We start from the raw sequence: 19044 nt of genomic DNA on the forward strand, positions 1-19044 counted from the left end.
ACAGAAATATTGACCAATGGCCATATGCTTAAGAGTGCCAGTTTTTACTATTTCATAAATAAAACCGATCTTACAAATGACTTATTTTAATTCTGAAATATCTTCTGATTTAATTTCTTGAAGTATGTCATGATTAATGCTAATATTAAGGTATTTGATGCAAAGGAGTACATTTATAACACCCATCTTTGCAAATAGCCTGTTATCTCACCAGTGGTTCATTACCCATGTTGTGCTGAGTGAGTTGTGTTGCATCAGTGTAGATAGTCAGTTCCAGATATCTCTTAGCACAGGACAGAGAAAAGGGGCTGGCCCTGGTTAATGTTTGACCCAACAGTCAGTTGACTACCTGAGCTACTGTATAAATGGGGAAGTTTCCAGCTTCTGCAGCGAAGAGGACATTGAAGGTAAGTGTAACACTGTTGTGAAATATGCAAACTGTTTGTTGTTTAACTTGACACTTTAGATGTGTTGGACTTGGTGTGATGCCCCTGTGGGTTCATCTTGAGAGGGTGTGGCTGTGCTGCATCCAGCCGCCTTGATTGTAACTCAGGGCACCTGGGTCTGGTGCCCTGCAGCTATTTAAAGCCTCTCTGCTCCTCCCTGTTTCCCCTCTGCTTTTTCCTGCAGGCACCCGGTTCTGTTGAGTATGCTATCAGTTATTTCAGTTGCTTCACTTTGTGCACCTCAACACCCTCACACATACATATCCATGCAACCCTCACCCTGCATTTACTCTACTGATACCACTGACGTCCACACCTCATACTTTACTTACTTTGCACTTAATTAATTTGGTTGATTTGAATTGTTTGTGTAAATAAACATCTTTTACTAACCGTTGACATGGTGTGTATCCTCATTGTTGTGGCCTTTTGAGCCAGGTCATAACAATTGGTAAAAAAAAGGTTAGTGTGAAGAGCTGTTCAGAGGCTAAATCTTATCGAGCCCAACTAACCTCTGATTTCCCCTGGACAGGCTGTAAATATGCGTGGGATCTTTGCTAGTTGTGCACTCTCAGCACTGCTGCTGGCTGCAGCCTGGGCAGACCACCACCACGAAGGCCACGACCACGACCACCACCACCACCACCACCACCACGTCGCTGATGCCTCTCACAGCCACGATGGAGAGCTTAGCTGCCACAAGCTGTCCGCTCCCAATGCTGACTTTGCCTTTGCCCTTTACAAAAGCCTGAATGCCAACGCTGCTGCTGGAAAGAACATCTTCTTCTCGCCCCTGGGCATCTCCACCGCCCTGTCCATGCTGTCCACAGGGGCTGCTGGGGAAACCCACAGCCAGCTGTTCTCCAGCTTAGGCTACAGTGCTCACACCCAGGAACAGGTCAATGAGGCGTACGAGCATCTTTTCCACATGATGGGACACAGTCAGGCGGATCAGAAAATGGATGTGGGTAACGGCGTTGCCGTGCGCACTGGCTTCAGTCCTCTGGAGAAGTTCCTGAAGGATATCAAGCACTACTACTCCGGTGAGATCTTCAACGTCGACTTTACCAAACCTGCTGAGGCTGCAGCTGAGATCAACAGATTCATTGCCACTAAAACCAACAATAAGATCAGAGATATGGTGAAGGACCTGGACACCGAGATGGCCATGGTGCTGATCAACTATGTCTACTTCAAAGGTAGGACACATTCCGATACAATCTGAAAGAGAGCATGCAGATAGCCAGTAGAGACTTTGTAGAGACAAAGCTTTCATATCAGTTCAGGCTCCTTGTGTAGTTTAAGGAGCACAAACATGCCACGAAAAATTATGTAAACCAGTCTGAAAGATATCAAAATCATAGCATATATTGCAACTACAATGCATTACTTTTATGCTCCTCGTACAGGACAGTGGGTGAAACCCTTCGATGGTAACCATACCCAAAAGGCAGACTTCAACGTGGACGAAAACAAAAAGGTTCAGGTAGATATGATGATGAGGACAGGTCGTTTCGACTTCTATCACGACGCCGACAACCACACCACCGTCATCATGCTGCCCTACAAAGGCAACACCTCCATGATGATCATTCTGCCTGATGAAGGCAAGATGACGGAGGTGGAGGGCTACATCAACAAAGACCACATCAAGCATTGGCATGACTCACTCTTCAGGAGGTAAGAGGGGTATTTTATTGTATTTTCAACTTCTACGGTTGTAGTATATACAGTGGCAGTGAGGTCCTTTTTGTAGGATTATAGGAAACTCTTGACGTGTGTTAGTCTTTACTCTGAACAGGAGTATTTGATTTGAGATTCCTTATCTTTTATGGCTCAGGTTAAGTAAACATGCTTTAAGTGAACTCTATAATCCAGTGACACTGCTGCATTTCTGTATTCCTCAGTTCTGTAGATCTGTATATGCCAAAGTTCTCCATCTCCACTGAAGCCTCCCTGGACAGTACACTGAAAGCAATGGGGATAACCAATGCTTTTGGACAAACCGCCGATTTCTCTGGCATGTCTACCGAGGTCAAGCTCAAAGTATCAAAGGTAGGATTGGCAAACATGCCTTCACATTTCTGTTGACAAGGTACTATTCTGCAAAGAACCTTTGCTCTCTACAGATATTAAAAACCTGCATGTGCTCGACATTAACTTCTGTTGGCTCTTCCACAGGTGTCCCACCAGGCTGTGCTGAGCGTGGATGAAACAGGAACAGAGGCAGCTGCCGCCACCACCATTGAAATCATGCCCATGAGCATGCCAGAAGTCCTTCGTCTCGACAGACCCTTCCTGACCTTTATCCTGGAGCACTCGACCAAGAGCATTCTCTTCATGGGCAAGATCAACGACCCCACAGCCATGTAAAGATGCTTGGGACACTGTGTAGTAGGTTGTAGTAGCTACAGGACAATGTTACCTCAGAGTCTGAAAGCCCTGTAGAAATTCCACAAGAGCATTGGGGGATGATGAATGGAAGACAGTTTGATGAAAAAGACAACAGATGTGTCATCAATGAAAGACATGTCAGCCTATTAATCTGTTTGCAGTCTGTCAGTGGGACACATTTATTACCATCTGTCATTTGAACCTGGCTAGGTGTATAAATGTCGAAATACATCATTATATTGTTTCCATCGGACTGTTAAATATGATACAGGTAATAAAAGCATTAGGAGACATATCGCTTGAAGCATCTGCTGAAACAATGAGCCATCGTGTTATTGTGCTATTTCTGTTTTAACATGTTGAAGTGAAGTGAAATAAAGACTTGTTATCAACAACGGTCAATCTCATAATTTGAAATCTTGAGTTCATGGATCCAAACAAAAAAATCATTACTATCAATCAATACTGTTTTATTGAGAAAGGGAACAGATTGATTTTTTTCATTCCCTTTCTGATGACATGAGTCACAGATGATGATGAGTCTCTCTATTGCTCCCTGAAAGGTCACTGATTTCTGTTGTGTCCTGTGCTCTATGTAATAAACATTTAATGCAACGAACATTTTTAGACCCTACTGACGAGCGGTTCTTTACCTGTGTTGAGTTCACTGAGTAGACATTGTAGACATAACCTTGCCAGAAATCTCTTGTCGCAGTGAAAGAAAGAGGCCGGTCCTTGTAAATGTTTAATGGAAGTGTCAGCTAACTCTGGATCAGCTGTTTGTAATGATGACGTGTCTGCCAAACTGCATCAAAGGGGACGCTATTCATTGAAATATGAATGTTTTAGATAATTTGTCAATTTCATAGGTATCCACATTGACACTTTTATATCTTTCACCCTCTCCCAAAAGGACAGAGGGTGACCCTCTTCTTCCATCTCTCGACACACAAGGCAGACCCCACCACAATTCAAGTGGATATGAAAACGAACGGGAATCACTACAAATGTCTAGTAATGACCTGTTCATGACTTTATTAACAATATATTAATAAAAAATTAGATTGGCTATTGAAAAACCTTTTTCTAGCTTCTATAGTTTTAATTTACATAGCCTGCGTCCTCATGGTTTGACCACACATTTCCCACCAGGCTCTGCTAAAAGTCGATAAGATTGGAACAGAATATAATTAAATATTAGTCTGCTAATATATTTGTCGGGTCTAAAGCTCCAAATACATCATTGTATATTATCTCCAGCTGTTCTATATGGCGCATTCAATTATAAAATGGGAGCATGTATCGCACTTAAAGCATCTGCTAACACATTTAGGCAACATGGGTGTTGTTGTGCGGAATGATTAATCATGAATCAAAATATTAAGCAGTCATAAAAAGCTGTTGTAAATCTTTCAAATGTCCATTATTATTACTATCAAGCTAATTCATGTTGACTGGTGGCGAATAACATTTTCAATAATACAGACTACTGGTTTGCTACGTATTCATTTTTCTGTGTCTTTATATGCACCACATATACCAAAGCAAATTCCTCATAGGCCCTATGTGTAAACCTACTTGGTAATAAAACTGATTCTGACTCTGAGACTAGAAGCTAAATTATATTGTGTAAAGATTTGCTTTTATGTCAAGCAGGATAATTAACACTACTGCATATTTCTAACACCCAACATTTTGTTGGCAGAAGTTGTTAACGTATAGGGAAGAAAGTCTCAGGCTTAACTCACAATGGCTCAACCTTTGGCATTGTATTAAGTTAATTTCACAACATTGGTCACATTTCAGTATGTGTTTCTCAGAATATATTATTGAACATCAATATTATTGGACTGGTTGAAATGTTGATGTTGGGCTGATTTCTTTCTGTTTTATTGTTAGGAGTTTACAGGCCTTTTAAATTTGATGTACTACATAATGTCAGTGGATGTCACTGTTTTGACAGACAGTTCTAGCTACTTTTGGCTGTGAGTTGAGTGAGAGAGTGTCATTCTGATTTGGAGTCGGATGGAGGGAGGTTCCTGGGGTATCGACGGGGAATGCTACAACCCAGTCTCACGGCATTTCGTGTTCACCAACACGATTTTTAATCTATTGATTCGTGTTCACCATCACGATTTGCCCCTTTTTTTTTCGTGTTGCACAGCACGATTTTAAAAGCAATGTATTTCTACTGGTAATGTGTTTCGTGCCTGCAGGCTGCAGCACGTCTTTTTCTCCGGTCGGGTCGTGGAAGACCGGAAGCTGTGTGGTTCATAAAAACATGTTCTTACTCAATATCAAGCCACAGTTATTGCTTTTATTTTAAATCGTATAATTTCGGACTTTTGTTGTCGTCTGTGAGGAAAATAAATGGGGCTCAGAGCCTCAGGATACTGAAATCTGTATTTTTTAAATCTTTTTTTCCTTCTAATTTGTTATTCTTTTCAAAATAACACACTGTTATTTACTCACCAATAACACACAATTATCCTTGCTTTTATTTATTGGTTTAATTCCATAATCTCGGGCTTTTTTTTTGGCGTCCGTCAGGAACTGAATTTCAAAATAAATATAACCGGAAACAGACGTAGGCATTTACCCAAGATCCTCAGCTATGGTTTTAAGCTCGCTGATTGGATGTGTTAGCCGCAATGCATGCTGGGATTTGGTGTTTATATTATATGAAATCCGGAAAACATTTTAAAAGTATAAAATAATACTTAATTCCGAGTGCTCTTGCTTTTCTCTTTGAAAGTCATTACATAACGGCATTGTAATACACGGTTCGGCTGCATTACATATTACAGATCTGCCGTAGTTCTTTATTTAGAGAGCCCTGATGAGAAGACCTTTGGAAAAACTGGAAGAAATGCCGCCGAAACTGAATACTTGACGTGGATCATAAATATATCAACAATTAAACAACATCTTCAATTTGTCTTCACACAATACGTCTCCTTGCAGTATCAACACTAATTCGGCTGACTTTTACATTTGATCTAATTCATAGATAGGTTATATTTACACCATAACGGCGCACAGCTGATAGAAAAGGACTGTAGTTTTAATAGATATTACTGATTTTCTTTGAATGTAAGAATGTAAATACTGAGTCTGAAATAGTATAGCAATATGCTGTAAAATGATGTGAAAGCATGCATAAAACTATACATCTTCAGATGTTGTATATACACACTAATAATACAAAGTTATTATGGCTGTGTGTACCTTGTGTGCACCTCCTAGTGGTTAAAGCATGTTATTGAATTATTGTTTTTATGTGTTATATTTGATTAAAAAAATATTAAACGTACATACTTTCATAGGGGGAAAGTATAAATATAGAAATATAGAATATAAAAAATCAAGAAGATACTATAAGTGATCTCTACAATAAAACAGTTTAGTGCAGGATGTACAAAGATAGGAGGAGGTGCAAAACAGAAAAACGGATTAACCTTTATTTAAACATTAAATATTAAATATTAAGCCTGACAAAGTAATTAACGTATAATATATTGCTTTCCTGCAATGTTAACTATGTTGAAGCACTTATTTTAACTGATATTATACACATTAATTATACTCTTATGTATGTAGATAGAATAAGAAATGTGCAGAATATGACAGTTTAATGGTGGAGGTACACACATATTGATAGATGTCTTGTTGAGGAACCTGTGACCCAAGTTTTTCATTCATTGCATAACTACACCGTAGTTGTGTAAGATATGTCAATAAACCTTTGAAAATCTTGAAAGGGATGTGCAAAATAGCCAGAATATACAGTCTTTAATGAACTATTAGTTGAGAATAACGAGTAATGAATATACTTTATTACTTGTTTCCATTCATGTCAATTGCAGATACATGTTTAGTCTTCTCAAGCACCAACTATCAAATATCTCTCCTGATTGTTGGCACTTGACAATCACCTTACCTGAATTTTACTCAGGTGTAACTAAAGTCTGATTTAAGGGTTGTTTATATATTTCACATAATTAATCAGAATCTGCAAAGTAACTCAAATAAATGCAGTGGAGTAAAAATACCAGGTTAACCTCTGAATTGTAGTGGAGTAGAATTACAAAGTAGCAATGAGCTGTCATGTGGGTATATATTAATGCTGCGCATTATGGACACAAGCGATTTTCACCCATTTATTAATTATATGTTTTACATTTGATAACACCAATGTGTTTAATAATGGCAACTTCTAATTGTGGGAAAAACGAAAACGTCCCGTCTCTACTGAACGTTTTCGTTTTAGAACATTTTGCGAAAAAATGTTTTCGTTTTAGAACATTTTGCGAAACACAATAGCCAGCATGTGTAGTTCTGGGGGGGTGTTCGATTCCAGTTTTGGATAGTCTGGCGTGATTTCGTTCCATTTCACACAGCTGTTTGACGCTCTGCGTAACCTTACGGAGGACTGTAGTCCTAAACGATAGTTGGGGATTATGGGTAGTGTAGTGTCTTCGGCCATCCTAAACTCAGAAATGTTGACAAAACAATCGCAATGATGCTCGAAATGTCCCTACGTCTGTTTCCGGTTATTTTTATTTTGAAATTCAGTTCCTGACGGACACCAAAAAAGCCCGAGATTATGGAATTAAACCAATAGATAAAAGCAAGGATAATTGTGTGTTATTGGTGAGTAAATAACAGTGTGTTATTTTGAAAAGAATAACAAATTAGAAAGAAAAAAAGATTTAAAAATACAGATTTCAGTATCCTGAGGCTCTGAGCCCCATTTATTTCCCTCACAGACGGCAACAAAAGTCCGAAATTATACGATTTAAAATAAAAGCAATAATTGTGGCTTGATATTGAGTAAGAACATGTTTTTATGAACCACACAGCTTCCGGTCTTCCACGACCCGACCGGAGAAAAAGACGTGCTGCAGGCACAAAACACGTTACCAGTAGAAATACATTGCTTTTAAAATCGTGCTGTGCAACACGAAAAAAAGGGGCAAATCGTGTTGGTGAACACGAATCAATAGATTAAAAATCGTGTTGGTGAACACGAAATGCCGTGAGACTGGGTTGAATGCTACGAGAGAGCTAGCAGAGTTGTGTGTCTTAGAGTAAATGCACCTGAGTTTCCTTGTTTTGTGTGGTTACGGCCCATAGTAACCTGTGTGCAGTGACTAATACATTTGTGGGGCAAAGAGAGATAAACTCTCATTGAGTTCCTGTACCGAGACCCTAGAATACATTAGATTCTCCAAAACGCTGTCTTTTAGCACTTTCATTTTTTTCCTCAAACATCATTTTTGACAATGTGATATGTAAATACATAGATGTCTTACTTTGTGATGCAAGATTAAAAATCAAAATGAAAATACTTAAGGAATGATGATTATAATTGATAGTTCATCTCAAAAATATACTTGTGTTGTAGAAAACACTTGACTATGGCCCTGAATGCTGCTCTTGAACGCAGCTTTATCCTGTTGTGTGGGACTTCCCCTGTCCTGATTACAGCCCTATTCTGTTAACTAGGTCCTCCACTTAGCAATCAGTTGGTCCATCCCAGTACACACACTTCCTGTCTTGAGTACTTGAGTGCAAGTTCATAAACTGCAGTAGGCAAATGTGTCCCACGTCATAAAAATGCCAACACACATTGCACTTGATGCACACTTCACCTTATAATGCTTTGGCGCAGTATTCAGAGATGTGTATCTCACATCTTACCACAGTATACTGCAGTCCAGTTGTTGGCAGTAATGTACCTACAGTATAAGCAGGTTTCAGGGCCAAATAATAAACATACATGTTTGTACATAACATAACCTTATTGTTATGAGGTAATAATATGCTCCTCCTAATAATTTTGCATTGTCACAACATGAAAATGTGTCTTATTGTCCAATATTATAGATTGAAAAACTCAAGCAAGTCTAACGAGTCTTATAAATTATCTTCATGCAACACAGAAAAGGACATAAATCATTATCTGACCGGAAAGGTAGAATAAATACATCATAACATGTAAAACTAGCCTGCCCTTAAAAAAAAGTAAATACGCTTTGTGATATTGTGTTCATGACATTAAAATTAACAAAAAAACTACTCAAAAGCGACCATGTATACGATAGTGCAGCTTCTGGTTCAACATCCCCTCCTCAGCAATACCTTTATTGCACATCAGACTTGACAGACTTCTAAAGAGCTGCCCACTCAGCATTCTGATTCACACTTATTACTCATGCCTTGCAGAAGTCACTTTGTATGGATGCTGACAGGGGAGACAAAGTGTATGTGTGCTGATTGTGTAAACACTCCAACAGTAACTCCTCTATTGACAGGTCAAAGGGCGGGGGGTCGTGTGAGGCTGATGGCCATCTGGTTACACCATCGGCCCATACAACTGAACTGTTTGGCAACATTAATGTAATGCAAAAAGTCTAATTATCTCTGAAACACAATTCCTTTATAACTTTATGACCACATTTTGTCATGGAATCAGTCATGTAACATTTGAAGGGAAGGGTGATATTATTTAATCATCATTTAAATATATTGTATTTTTTATTGTGTATACTCGTGCACAATGTCTACACATTTGCCGAAGAACCACTCCAAGGCTTTTCATAAGAGCTTGCAACTAACATCTATTGTCATTATTAAATAATCACTGGTCTATAATATATAAGAAAACAGTAAAACAAATGCTGTTCCATGTCCAAAACGTCCAAAACTTTGATGTTGCACCAACTGCCCGTTTGATAGACTCCCCCTTTGTCTGGTGTAAGGGTATGATGTATTAAGATCTAAAGGAAGTATTAGTAGTGTGTTAAATACACACTCTACTGTTATACCGTTCACGCTGTTGGTCATGTTAGCCACTAGCGAGCGACTCAGTTATCGCCATGTTGAGAGCTGTGCGGAAGAAATCCCTCAGTCATAGATATGTTCGGATTTTTGATTTAAGCATCTCTTAAGATGATGATTTGCACCAATCGAACACAAAACTTCCTTTGCAGTCCAACCTGATTTATTTCTCATTTGAATTCTAATTAGCATATGACGTGCAAACAGCTTATTGAACACAACGTAGGCCTATAGCAAAAACCTTGATGCATGCTCAGGAATGCTGCAATATAAAATGTCTGAGTTCATTACTATGGAGTAGACAGAAGGATTGTTTTGAAACATTTATTTTGTGTGTCCTTGCAGTTGTGTATAAGTAAAGTAAGCATTGAAGTATGCCCTCGCTCTGGGAAACATCACAAACTCAGCATCATTTCCGAGCCTTCGCACAAAGATGTGTTCATTAGTCTCAAGGTCTACGACTCTCCCTCTTCTACTTGTGAGAAGCTCTCAGATCTCTGCGCTTTGCTTATTATTCCTACCTGAATAAGATCAAATACGTGGTACGCATGCAAATAATGTCATGATGTGTCACATTGTGAAGTGGGCATCTATAATACATGCTCCGTCAAGCTGTGGATGTGCGAGTCCTAACGCTCTCACACGGCTCATTCTGTCGAGATGTGACGGGAGGAGGAACGACATCTCCCTGCAGAGGGACTGATAGACAGACAGGAGCAGGGAGGAGATATAAATAAGTTACTGGTACAATGACCCCGTGTTCTCAGGTTCAGTACACATTGTATTTGCCGGTGTTCAACACATGCATGATATGTCAGGTTCTGCTTCGATAGCTCAGTTCCCTCACATACCAGGGAGCTCTCATATGCTGTGATCTTACTTGTGTTTTTGACATGCTAGTCTTAGGCTGATCGACTTCATAGCAACAATCGTATGTCCCTCTAACTTTACTTTTATGCTGCTTTAAATAAGCAATTTCTTTTAATTAACGATGGTTCACATATCAAGGAGCACCAGGAGCAACAGGAAGCTGTTTTTGGCACAAAGAAACCGTCAGATAAGCCCTCCCTTTTACACCTGCCTGGCAGTCAGTGGACAGACAAAGACAGTGAGCTTAAAGAATAATTAATATTACTTACAATCATCAGCAACTACTTGCCACACAAGCTAAGAAGAGTGGCCTATCAGTTAGTTAAAGGGATAGTTTTAATTGTTTGATTGTGTATAAGCACCTCATACGACCCCACTTTCACCTAGATTAGCGTACCTTTTTAAGAGGCTCAATTATGCTTTTTGGGGTTTTCCCTTTCCTATAGTGTGTTATATAGATGCTGTGCATTTACATTACATAACATGTCACTTGTTAGATGCTTTTTAACAAGTGACATATTAAATACTCTGGGCAGTCCCCACAGGAGTAATTTGGGGTGAAGTGTCTTGCCCAGGGATCAACGCACTACCCCACTGAGCCACAGCCTCCGTTACATGGTCTACAAAGTCCAAAGACCCAAACTCCCCACCCCCCCTATACCTGAAATGCCTCCATTAGACTCCTTTATTTGTTTCCGTTACCTAATGACAACACTATGTAACACTAGTGCTTAAATTGGCTAGCTCTCCAACACATTGTACATGATACTGTAGGCTAAGGTGCGGGACATCTCTAAGCAGTTGACCAATCAAAACAGAGACAGACAGCTAACCAATCAGAGCAGACTGGCTCTGGTTTAGACAGAGGGTGAAAAGAGGTGCTGCAGCACAGGCAGTATGAGAACAATGTACATGTACAAGAACAAGAGTCTGAAAATTAGCATTATATGTCCTCTCTAAACTGAACCTGCATTTGTGGAAAGACCTTGTGCCCACATGTGATTCTATTAAACCGCAATACATTGTTTTCGAGGGAGGACCAGGCATGAATTGACATTGTCCCTGTGTTGTACTTGGTGCAACTTTGAATTAATTTATTCTTAACTGCACACATGTAGTCAACTGAAGAAAGAAGCAGCACAGCAGTCAAATAACCTGATACTAATCAGATTAAGACTTGCAAACATGGCATTTTTTAACAAGGTTACAACAGTTGGAGAAGACAGATGTTTTTTTTCTGGTGACAATCTAAAAGCATTTAATCATATCATTATAAGACACAGTTGAAACATTTGATTTGTCATGATTAAATTACATGTGATCAGGAATCTAAGGAACTATAACAGGAGTGACTTTTTACGGCTTGCTCGAGCAATTTAGAGAATGCACCCATTCACCTTGACAACAGTGGAGAGGAAACAACAGGCCAACTTGAGAAAAGAGAAAATACTTAGTTACCAACAAAACACCAAGAGTATTGAGAGGTTTTCATTTCTTTCCTGTTATTATTTCAAAGCCCTCCCTCAAGGACAAAGTGTGATTTCACAGCAACTCTTGAATCTGCTCCAAACACTATAAATGTGTTTGAATAAGCAATAATGAGACACACACCTTGTTGAACCAGCAAAAAGAAAGCACAAGAACTGATTCATAGCAGCTCTAGATCACTTACTGAAAAAAACAATATACTAAAATGAATCATTTAAAAACAAAAACGTTTAAAAGATACACAACCCAATGAACAGTGACAATAATGTTCAATAAGACACAACAAATACACACGTAATTTTAAATAGATTTAACATCAAACTTCTCAAAGAGGGTGTACTTTTGCTTTAATCAGCAGGACACACACACACACACACACACACACACACACACACACACACACACACACACACACACACACACACACACACACACACACACACACACACACACACACACACACACACACACACACACACACACACACACACACACACACACACACACACACACACACACACACACACACACACACACACACACACACACACACACACACACACACACACACACACACACACACACACACACACACACACACACACACACACACACCAGTAGGTGGCACTGTTGTGTCACGGTAACAGAGCGGTTAGTCCTTGCACCTTGCCATTGTTCACTTAGCACTCCTCTCATTTGAGTGTGTAATTTAGACCAACACTAACGCACCTCCATTGCTCTACTTTACAGATCAAAGTCAAGAGAGTTGAATGCTGGGGAGGTCATGGAAAAGGCTCTTCCTCCTATCATCTGTTATCATCTGTGTGCGAGCTGTGCCTCAGCCTCAGCCAGGGATAACATATGAAAAAAAGGAAACCTATATGAAAAAAGAGAAAGCTTGTTTTTCTTCAATCGACCTGGACAGTGCAAACAGGCGCGCAAAAGGCAACATCCAAAGCTTTAATCTATCTGTGTGAAGGGCAAATCTATGCCAGATTAGCACCTCATTTATTTTTGCAATGAGAGAGGGTTGTGTATTCACACAAATCTGCAAGATCATAGCGAGGACAGTTTCAAATTCAGTTTTTAGGGCGTGTTACTCATTAAAAGAGATCCCAGGAGCGTTAACATGATTCTTTGTAATTGTGATCAGCCATGAGGATGCCGACACATTAGGAACAAAACCCAGTGGTCTCCGTTACATAAGTGTTGAATCCACTAAGTAGGAAGCGGCATAATCTAACATACTGAACGTCGGGGTAAAACACGTTCAATGTGCATCAAAGCTAGCACAGAAGAAGAGGAAGGAGTTTGACAGAAGGAGGCTGCTCCTGTATCAAAGACTGATAATGTTCATTATTTATGTCTACTGCACCACAGAGCGTATAGATGCACAGCGAGAGCACCTTTTTATGTCGAAGCCTCTGCGGCAAAGAGGGGATAAACTCACAAGAAAGTGGACTGAAAATGTTTGTATGCATGTTTGCTTGTGATGTTTTATTACAGTAACTCATGCTGACAGTCCAAAGCGCATCATTCACTAACTGCGCTGACCTGTGTTGGGCCCAGACACACTTCTGTAAAAGCCATCCAGAGAGGCGATGGCTGCCAACTCGATGTGTTTGAACATGTTGTTCTACGCCCTGACCCTAAAATCTGAGCGTGCCTTTGCTGTTGACAAATAGGATTAGATGTACCGTGTTTCAACGGAGACCCCGCTGTGTTGGAGGATTGACTGCCTCTCTGTCTCAGTGGTACTGTATCAAACCAGGTCAGTGGTAAGACAGCAGCTGCGTTTCATTATTATTCCCCTGTCATATCACATCGAGCCTACAGTATCACACGGCTCTCCCCTGGTTTTGAATACACGTGTTGACTGTTTTCTTACACCTGCTGTTTTAAGGTATATGGCACAGTGTGGCTGATCCATCACAGCTAATGTGCGGTGAAGTTGCTGCTGGCCTGTTAGGGCCATTCATGCCCACACACATATATATTTTTATACCACTCCAACCACCACCTACGATCTGTCTGATAGAGGTAAAGATTTACAGGATCATAAAAGATACACTGCAGGTGTTGACAAAAGCAGACCTTCCCGGGGTGTTGTCATGTGCATCGATGGGACTGCAGGGCTGAGACTTTCCTCTTGAACTACTGGGTACAAGCACACTATCAAGGATAACATTAAGACGTAATGGGAATAGCAGCACATTAGGAGCATTAAGCAATGATTATGATCCTGTTAAAACCACACAAAACAGCAGGACTCACCGTGACAAAAGATCAGTGCTGGAAAGATGGTGATCTGAGTGGAAACAAATCATGATACAAGTGGTAATCAACAACACTAGTCTAGGTCAATAACTATATAGTAAATAATGATAATGTATCTTGAGCAACGAAACTGCGAATGAACCAGATTTTCCAACTCATTTGACCACATAGCTAATTTGTTCCTTCCCTCTGACTGGACCCACAGGAGCATTCTTTTCATAAATTGGCGCCCCGTATACCTGGGTCAGTCAACCTGCCTTTTTAAACATAATTCATATTGCGTATTTAAACTTGTGGTTAACGTTGGGAAATGTTGCATTTTAGTTATGTTTAGGCAACACAAATGACAAAAGACTGTTTTGGTTAAGGTAAGTATGTTTGTTACGGAACATGAGTAACCTAGCCTACGTAAATGTGTTACGTACGTGACATCATGCGTAACGTTGGGATATGTTGCCGTTCAAATTAGGCAACAAATGTTGGTTAGGTTTGGGAAAAATCGTTTATTGGATTAAAGTAATAACTTTTGTTACGGAATACAAGTTACTTAGCCTACGTACATTTGTAACCTTATGTGGCATGGTGTCTGTTTTTGTATACAGAACTGGGGCCTCCTTTGTTTGATTGACCCATCCATTTACAGCCACCTCCTCCATTTAAGGTTTTGACGGCCTTACCAAGGGCCTAGCTTACCTTTGCTTGTGTCCTAATTACTATGGCCAATAGAGGTCACCGCCTAACAACAAAGGTAATTTGTTATTTTACTTTGTACAAGCAGTAACTTCTTGCTCCTTTATACAAACTACCTATGGGGTTGTTTTTTGGTGGGATGACAGTGTGTTCTTCTTACATACATTTTAGTTTGCACACTGACTATTTCCTTTATTATCTGTCTCATTAACTTTAAATCATGAGCCTAATGGCATACGTATTATGAAATATCTTAACTCACTTGATATGCACATTTAAGTGAGTGTGTTCATCTTTACATGGTTACAGTTCACAGATGCTGTTTCACACAAACACAGCTACTCATGTGACACATGGATGTGAATATTAATTTACATTAAGTGTGCTCCGAATATACTTTAAAATATTTCCAGATTGCAGCTATCTGGAGCAAAACGTTTCGTGGGAGGATGATCGACTCTAACTTGAAGATACATGAAAATGGAAAACACAAAACGAGGGGTTACATATTGTAACCCTAGTAATATAAGCACAGGCGGAGCCCTCTACTGGACTCTATGGGTACTACTCTCGATCATACTGTACGTGCATTCACCTACTGAGTTACGTAAAAGTAGCCGGCCAATCGGGGCGAGCCTACCTGAATGCGTGCGCAGGCCCACAGTATATATGGCGGCTACGCCCTCCGACCGTCATCCTACACCAGTGACCACCAACTGGCGGCCCATCCGACATTCTCATCCGGCCAGCACGACGGGGGTGACTGTGGTGTTGGCGGAGTGGTTACTGCGTTCTTGTGAGTAAGGTGCAGTACCGGAGTCCAACAGAGAGGCAGCAGCTGCGGGTCAGTAGACTGCGTACTGCGAAACCTTCCCTGCCTTGAAGAAGAAGTGATCCTTCGTTGTGAAGAGTCTGCTTTGTGTGCTCCGCACCACAGCAGTAGCCCCGCTGCGACAGAGTCCAACAGAGAGGCAGGAGCTGCGGGACAGTAGCCTAGAAGCAGGGTTGGGTTGTAACGGAATACATGTAACGGCGTTACGTAATCAGAATACAAAAATCAAGTAGGCTAACTGCATTCAGCTGGCGTTACATTTGAAAAACGAGTAATCTGATTACAGTAACTTTCGTAAACCTGAAGTGAATACATTTTGGAATACTTATTGGAATTATTGGAGGAAAAGTTTCCTCACAAAATGTAATATTCATTACCGGCAGAACTGTGTGCACACTGCACGGCGCTGCAGCATGTCTGTGAGCGAGAGAGAGATGCAGCGTGTCTGTGAGGCCCCGCCCCCGCACGCAGAGAGAGAGAGAGATCTCTTTTAAAATATATTGAAAGTTAGAAACGGAGATGGTTAGATAAAATGTGAAAGATAACGTTTATGTAGCATTTCTTTATTGTCGAAATGATGACATTTATAACGGGATCAAATCAAAGTGAATGGCCTGCTGCTGCTGAATGCATGGGGCAAGTGACTGGAAAAAGTTTTAAAAGTTATTACATCGTTTCAGAATAATAATAATAATAATAAAAAATAATGATAATTCATTCTATTTAGGGGCACCTTTCAAAGCACCCAAGGACACCTTACAATTCATAACATATTCCAAGGAAAGGTTTTAAGACAGTACAAAGAATGCAGTCCGGGTGATGTGTTTTATGTGGGGTGCAGATTAGAGAGCTGTCCAGAATGACACCAATATGTTGTGTTTGTGCTCTTGATAAGCCGTTAAAACAGTAAAATACGTGTCTCCTGTTCACCAAAACATACCCATCTGTTATGGAAAAAGAAAGTCCTTTCAGAGCATGTATTCAGTATTCAGTAACTGACGACATTTACAAAGTAACCCTCCCAACCGTGCCTAGAAGTGATCCTTCGTTAGCGTGAAGAGTCTGCTAAGCTTTATGCGGTCCGCAGTACCTGAGCGTGCTCCACTAGCACCCCCCCTGGTCAACAACTTCAAAATTCTGGGCTATGTACAAATCGCTGGCCCGCGATAGTGTCTATTGGATACATTTTGGCCCTTGGACAAATGTAGTTCGTGATCCCTGTCCTACACCATAGTTCAGTAACAGGCGGAACTCGGTCCGGATCAAGACGCCGACCTATACGGACCCGGACCTATAATCAATACATTAATAGGGGATTTCAATTTTGACGGAGCGATTCTATTTTAACCGCCGCCGATAGGGGGTGAAAGAAACGAGTGAGCGATACAGGGAGAGAAACACAGAAGAAGAGACGAGAGCGCGGCAGAGAGAAGCGGAGAGGAAAGTGAGTGAAGAGAAGAGTTAGCGATACAGGGAGAGAAGCGGAGAGGAGAGTGAACAGGCGAGTTAGCGGCAGACAGGGAGAGACAAATACTTATACATGGCGCTCTCCAAGAAAAGGAAAGTGGACAGTGAGAACAGAGCTTTTAACCCTGAGTGGACGGACTCATTCATGTTCATCCTGCCCACTGGGAGCACAGAACCAGTGTGTCTCATTTGTTCAGAGACCGTGGCGCTCATTAAAAGTGCCAACGTGAAACGCCACTATGAGACAAAACCAGTGGCGAGCCGTGACATTTATACCTAGGCCCTCTGACCCCCCCCCCCCCCTTCCGAGTTATTACGTTTCAGCGTATACTTCAGCGGAATATCAAAACAGCGGCCCGGGGTGCAAAACGCATCAATGACAGCGACCCTCTACCACACAAAACAACACCATTTATATAAACACCTATCATGACAGGGCACCCACAGCCAAGTAACAATTACTAATGAATTAAGTCGGCACATTGAAAATGACTTTTTATAAGTGAGACTATTATTTTTTAGAATATCTTAGCTCAAGCTCAATTTTCGCACTGAACAAAACAAAGTGAGTGAGGGACTGCAATATAAGAGGGAAAGAAAGAGACACTTCAAAACTGTTCAATTGTTATGATGTGTAAAGACTGACATTGTTCTATAATCGGCTGAAACTGTTGCGTCATGATGTAAAATGGTTAACAAAGAAAAATGGAAACTCAAGCTGCTGCTACACTTTATTTTATCTAAAATTAAGCACTTTTAAGATGCACACATTTTCAAAAGCTATTTTATTTATTTCCTCTATTTTATTTTCAAATGCAGTCCGAGAGGAACATTACACATATCCACAGTATTTTACTGTATATCTGTATAGTTCAATGTTCATTGACAATATTGTTGGTTTTGAATTGTGCTTTCTTTATTTGATTGGCAGTCAGTAGTTGATTACATGCAGACGTTGATAAAGCTACAGCTACTATATCACACTAATTCATAAAGCAAGTTAGACATTTTGATGTTCCGGACCTTTGCATGGGGACATTTTCTCTAACTGGACCTCGTTGAATTTTAGTTGAATACCCCTGTCCTACACCCTCTTCAGCGAGCGGCATAGGAAAGACAGGGCCCCCAGGTAGAGGGCTCCGCCTGTGCTTATATTACTAGGGTTACAATACGTAACCCCTCGTTATATATCACACAGGCTACGCCCTCTACTGCACTCTATGGGTACAGTGGGTGGAGCCCCGATGTATAAACGCCCTGTCGTCCAACAACGGAACAACGGTTTTCTCCATCCGCCCATCCAGCTGCCTGTGGAAGCAGATGGGCCGCCAGGCTCTCATTAAGGGGGGGGCACGCCGAGACACTCCGTGTCCGAGTGGCCCTGCACCCTCAGGATTTCCGACATAACTGCCACTGGAGCCTTCGTTTTGAGTGGCTGCCGCCACGTTGCCTCTACACATTGCCAGGTATCTGGCAACGGGGGCGAAACGAAGGCTGGCTGTGCCGGACGCACCGGGCCGTAGAACCCCTGACAATGGCGGCATTGTTTATTGACAACACTTTTGTAGCCTCTTATTTGGTATTTAAATCGAAAAGTGACAGTCCTTTGACGATAGATAATCAAATAAATAGTATCGCCATTTTTTAATAGACCTCAATACAATCAGAATTATTATTTGAACCAGTGAAGTTGCCCCCTGCTGGCTATTTGAATTAACCTACTCATGCATGTTTATA

General features: G+C 40.7%; 1 protein-coding gene across 3 annotated transcripts; it reads left to right on the top strand.

Annotated features, from left to right (window-relative positions):
* The first annotated feature begins 354 nt into the window (after positions 1 to 354).
* Positions 355 to 3235, top strand: LOC117439968 (alpha-1-antitrypsin homolog). Of its 3 annotated transcripts, none has more exons than XM_034076128.1 (5): positions 355 to 407; positions 979 to 1645; positions 1856 to 2126; positions 2354 to 2501; positions 2628 to 3235. In XM_034076128.1, exons 1-5 carry the CDS (start codon positions 366 to 368, stop codon positions 2817 to 2819), a joined length of 1320 nt encoding a protein of 439 aa, XP_033932019.1. In that variant the 5' UTR covers positions 355 to 365; the 3' UTR covers positions 2820 to 3235. The 3 variants fall into 3 exon arrangements, with proteins under 3 accessions (XP_033932019.1, XP_033932020.1, XP_033932021.1); XM_034076129.2 differs by lacking the exon at positions 355 to 407 and adding an exon at positions 627 to 647; XM_034076130.1 differs by lacking the exon at positions 355 to 407 and adding an exon at positions 630 to 642.
* The last annotated feature ends 15809 nt before the right edge of the window (positions 3236 to 19044 follow it).

The sequence above is a fragment of the Pseudochaenichthys georgianus genome, chromosome 24 (genome assembly GCF_902827115.2).
Source record: "Pseudochaenichthys georgianus chromosome 24, fPseGeo1.2, whole genome shotgun sequence".
Classification (NCBI taxonomy): Eukaryota; Metazoa; Chordata; class Actinopteri; order Perciformes; family Channichthyidae; genus Pseudochaenichthys; species Pseudochaenichthys georgianus.

Bases quoted from the DNA above. Each gene is read 5' to 3' on its own strand.
- LOC117439968 (XM_034076128.1), top strand. From the start codon at position 366: ATGGGGAAGTTTCCAGCTTCTGCAGCGAAGAGGACATTGAAG. The intron at 408-978 runs GTAAGTGTAACA...TCCCCTGGACAG, and splicing joins CAGCGAAGAGGACATTGAAG to GCTGTAAATATGCGTGGGAT. The intron at 2,127-2,353 runs GTAAGAGGGGTA...TGTATTCCTCAG, and splicing joins CATGACTCACTCTTCAGGAG to TTCTGTAGATCTGTATATGC.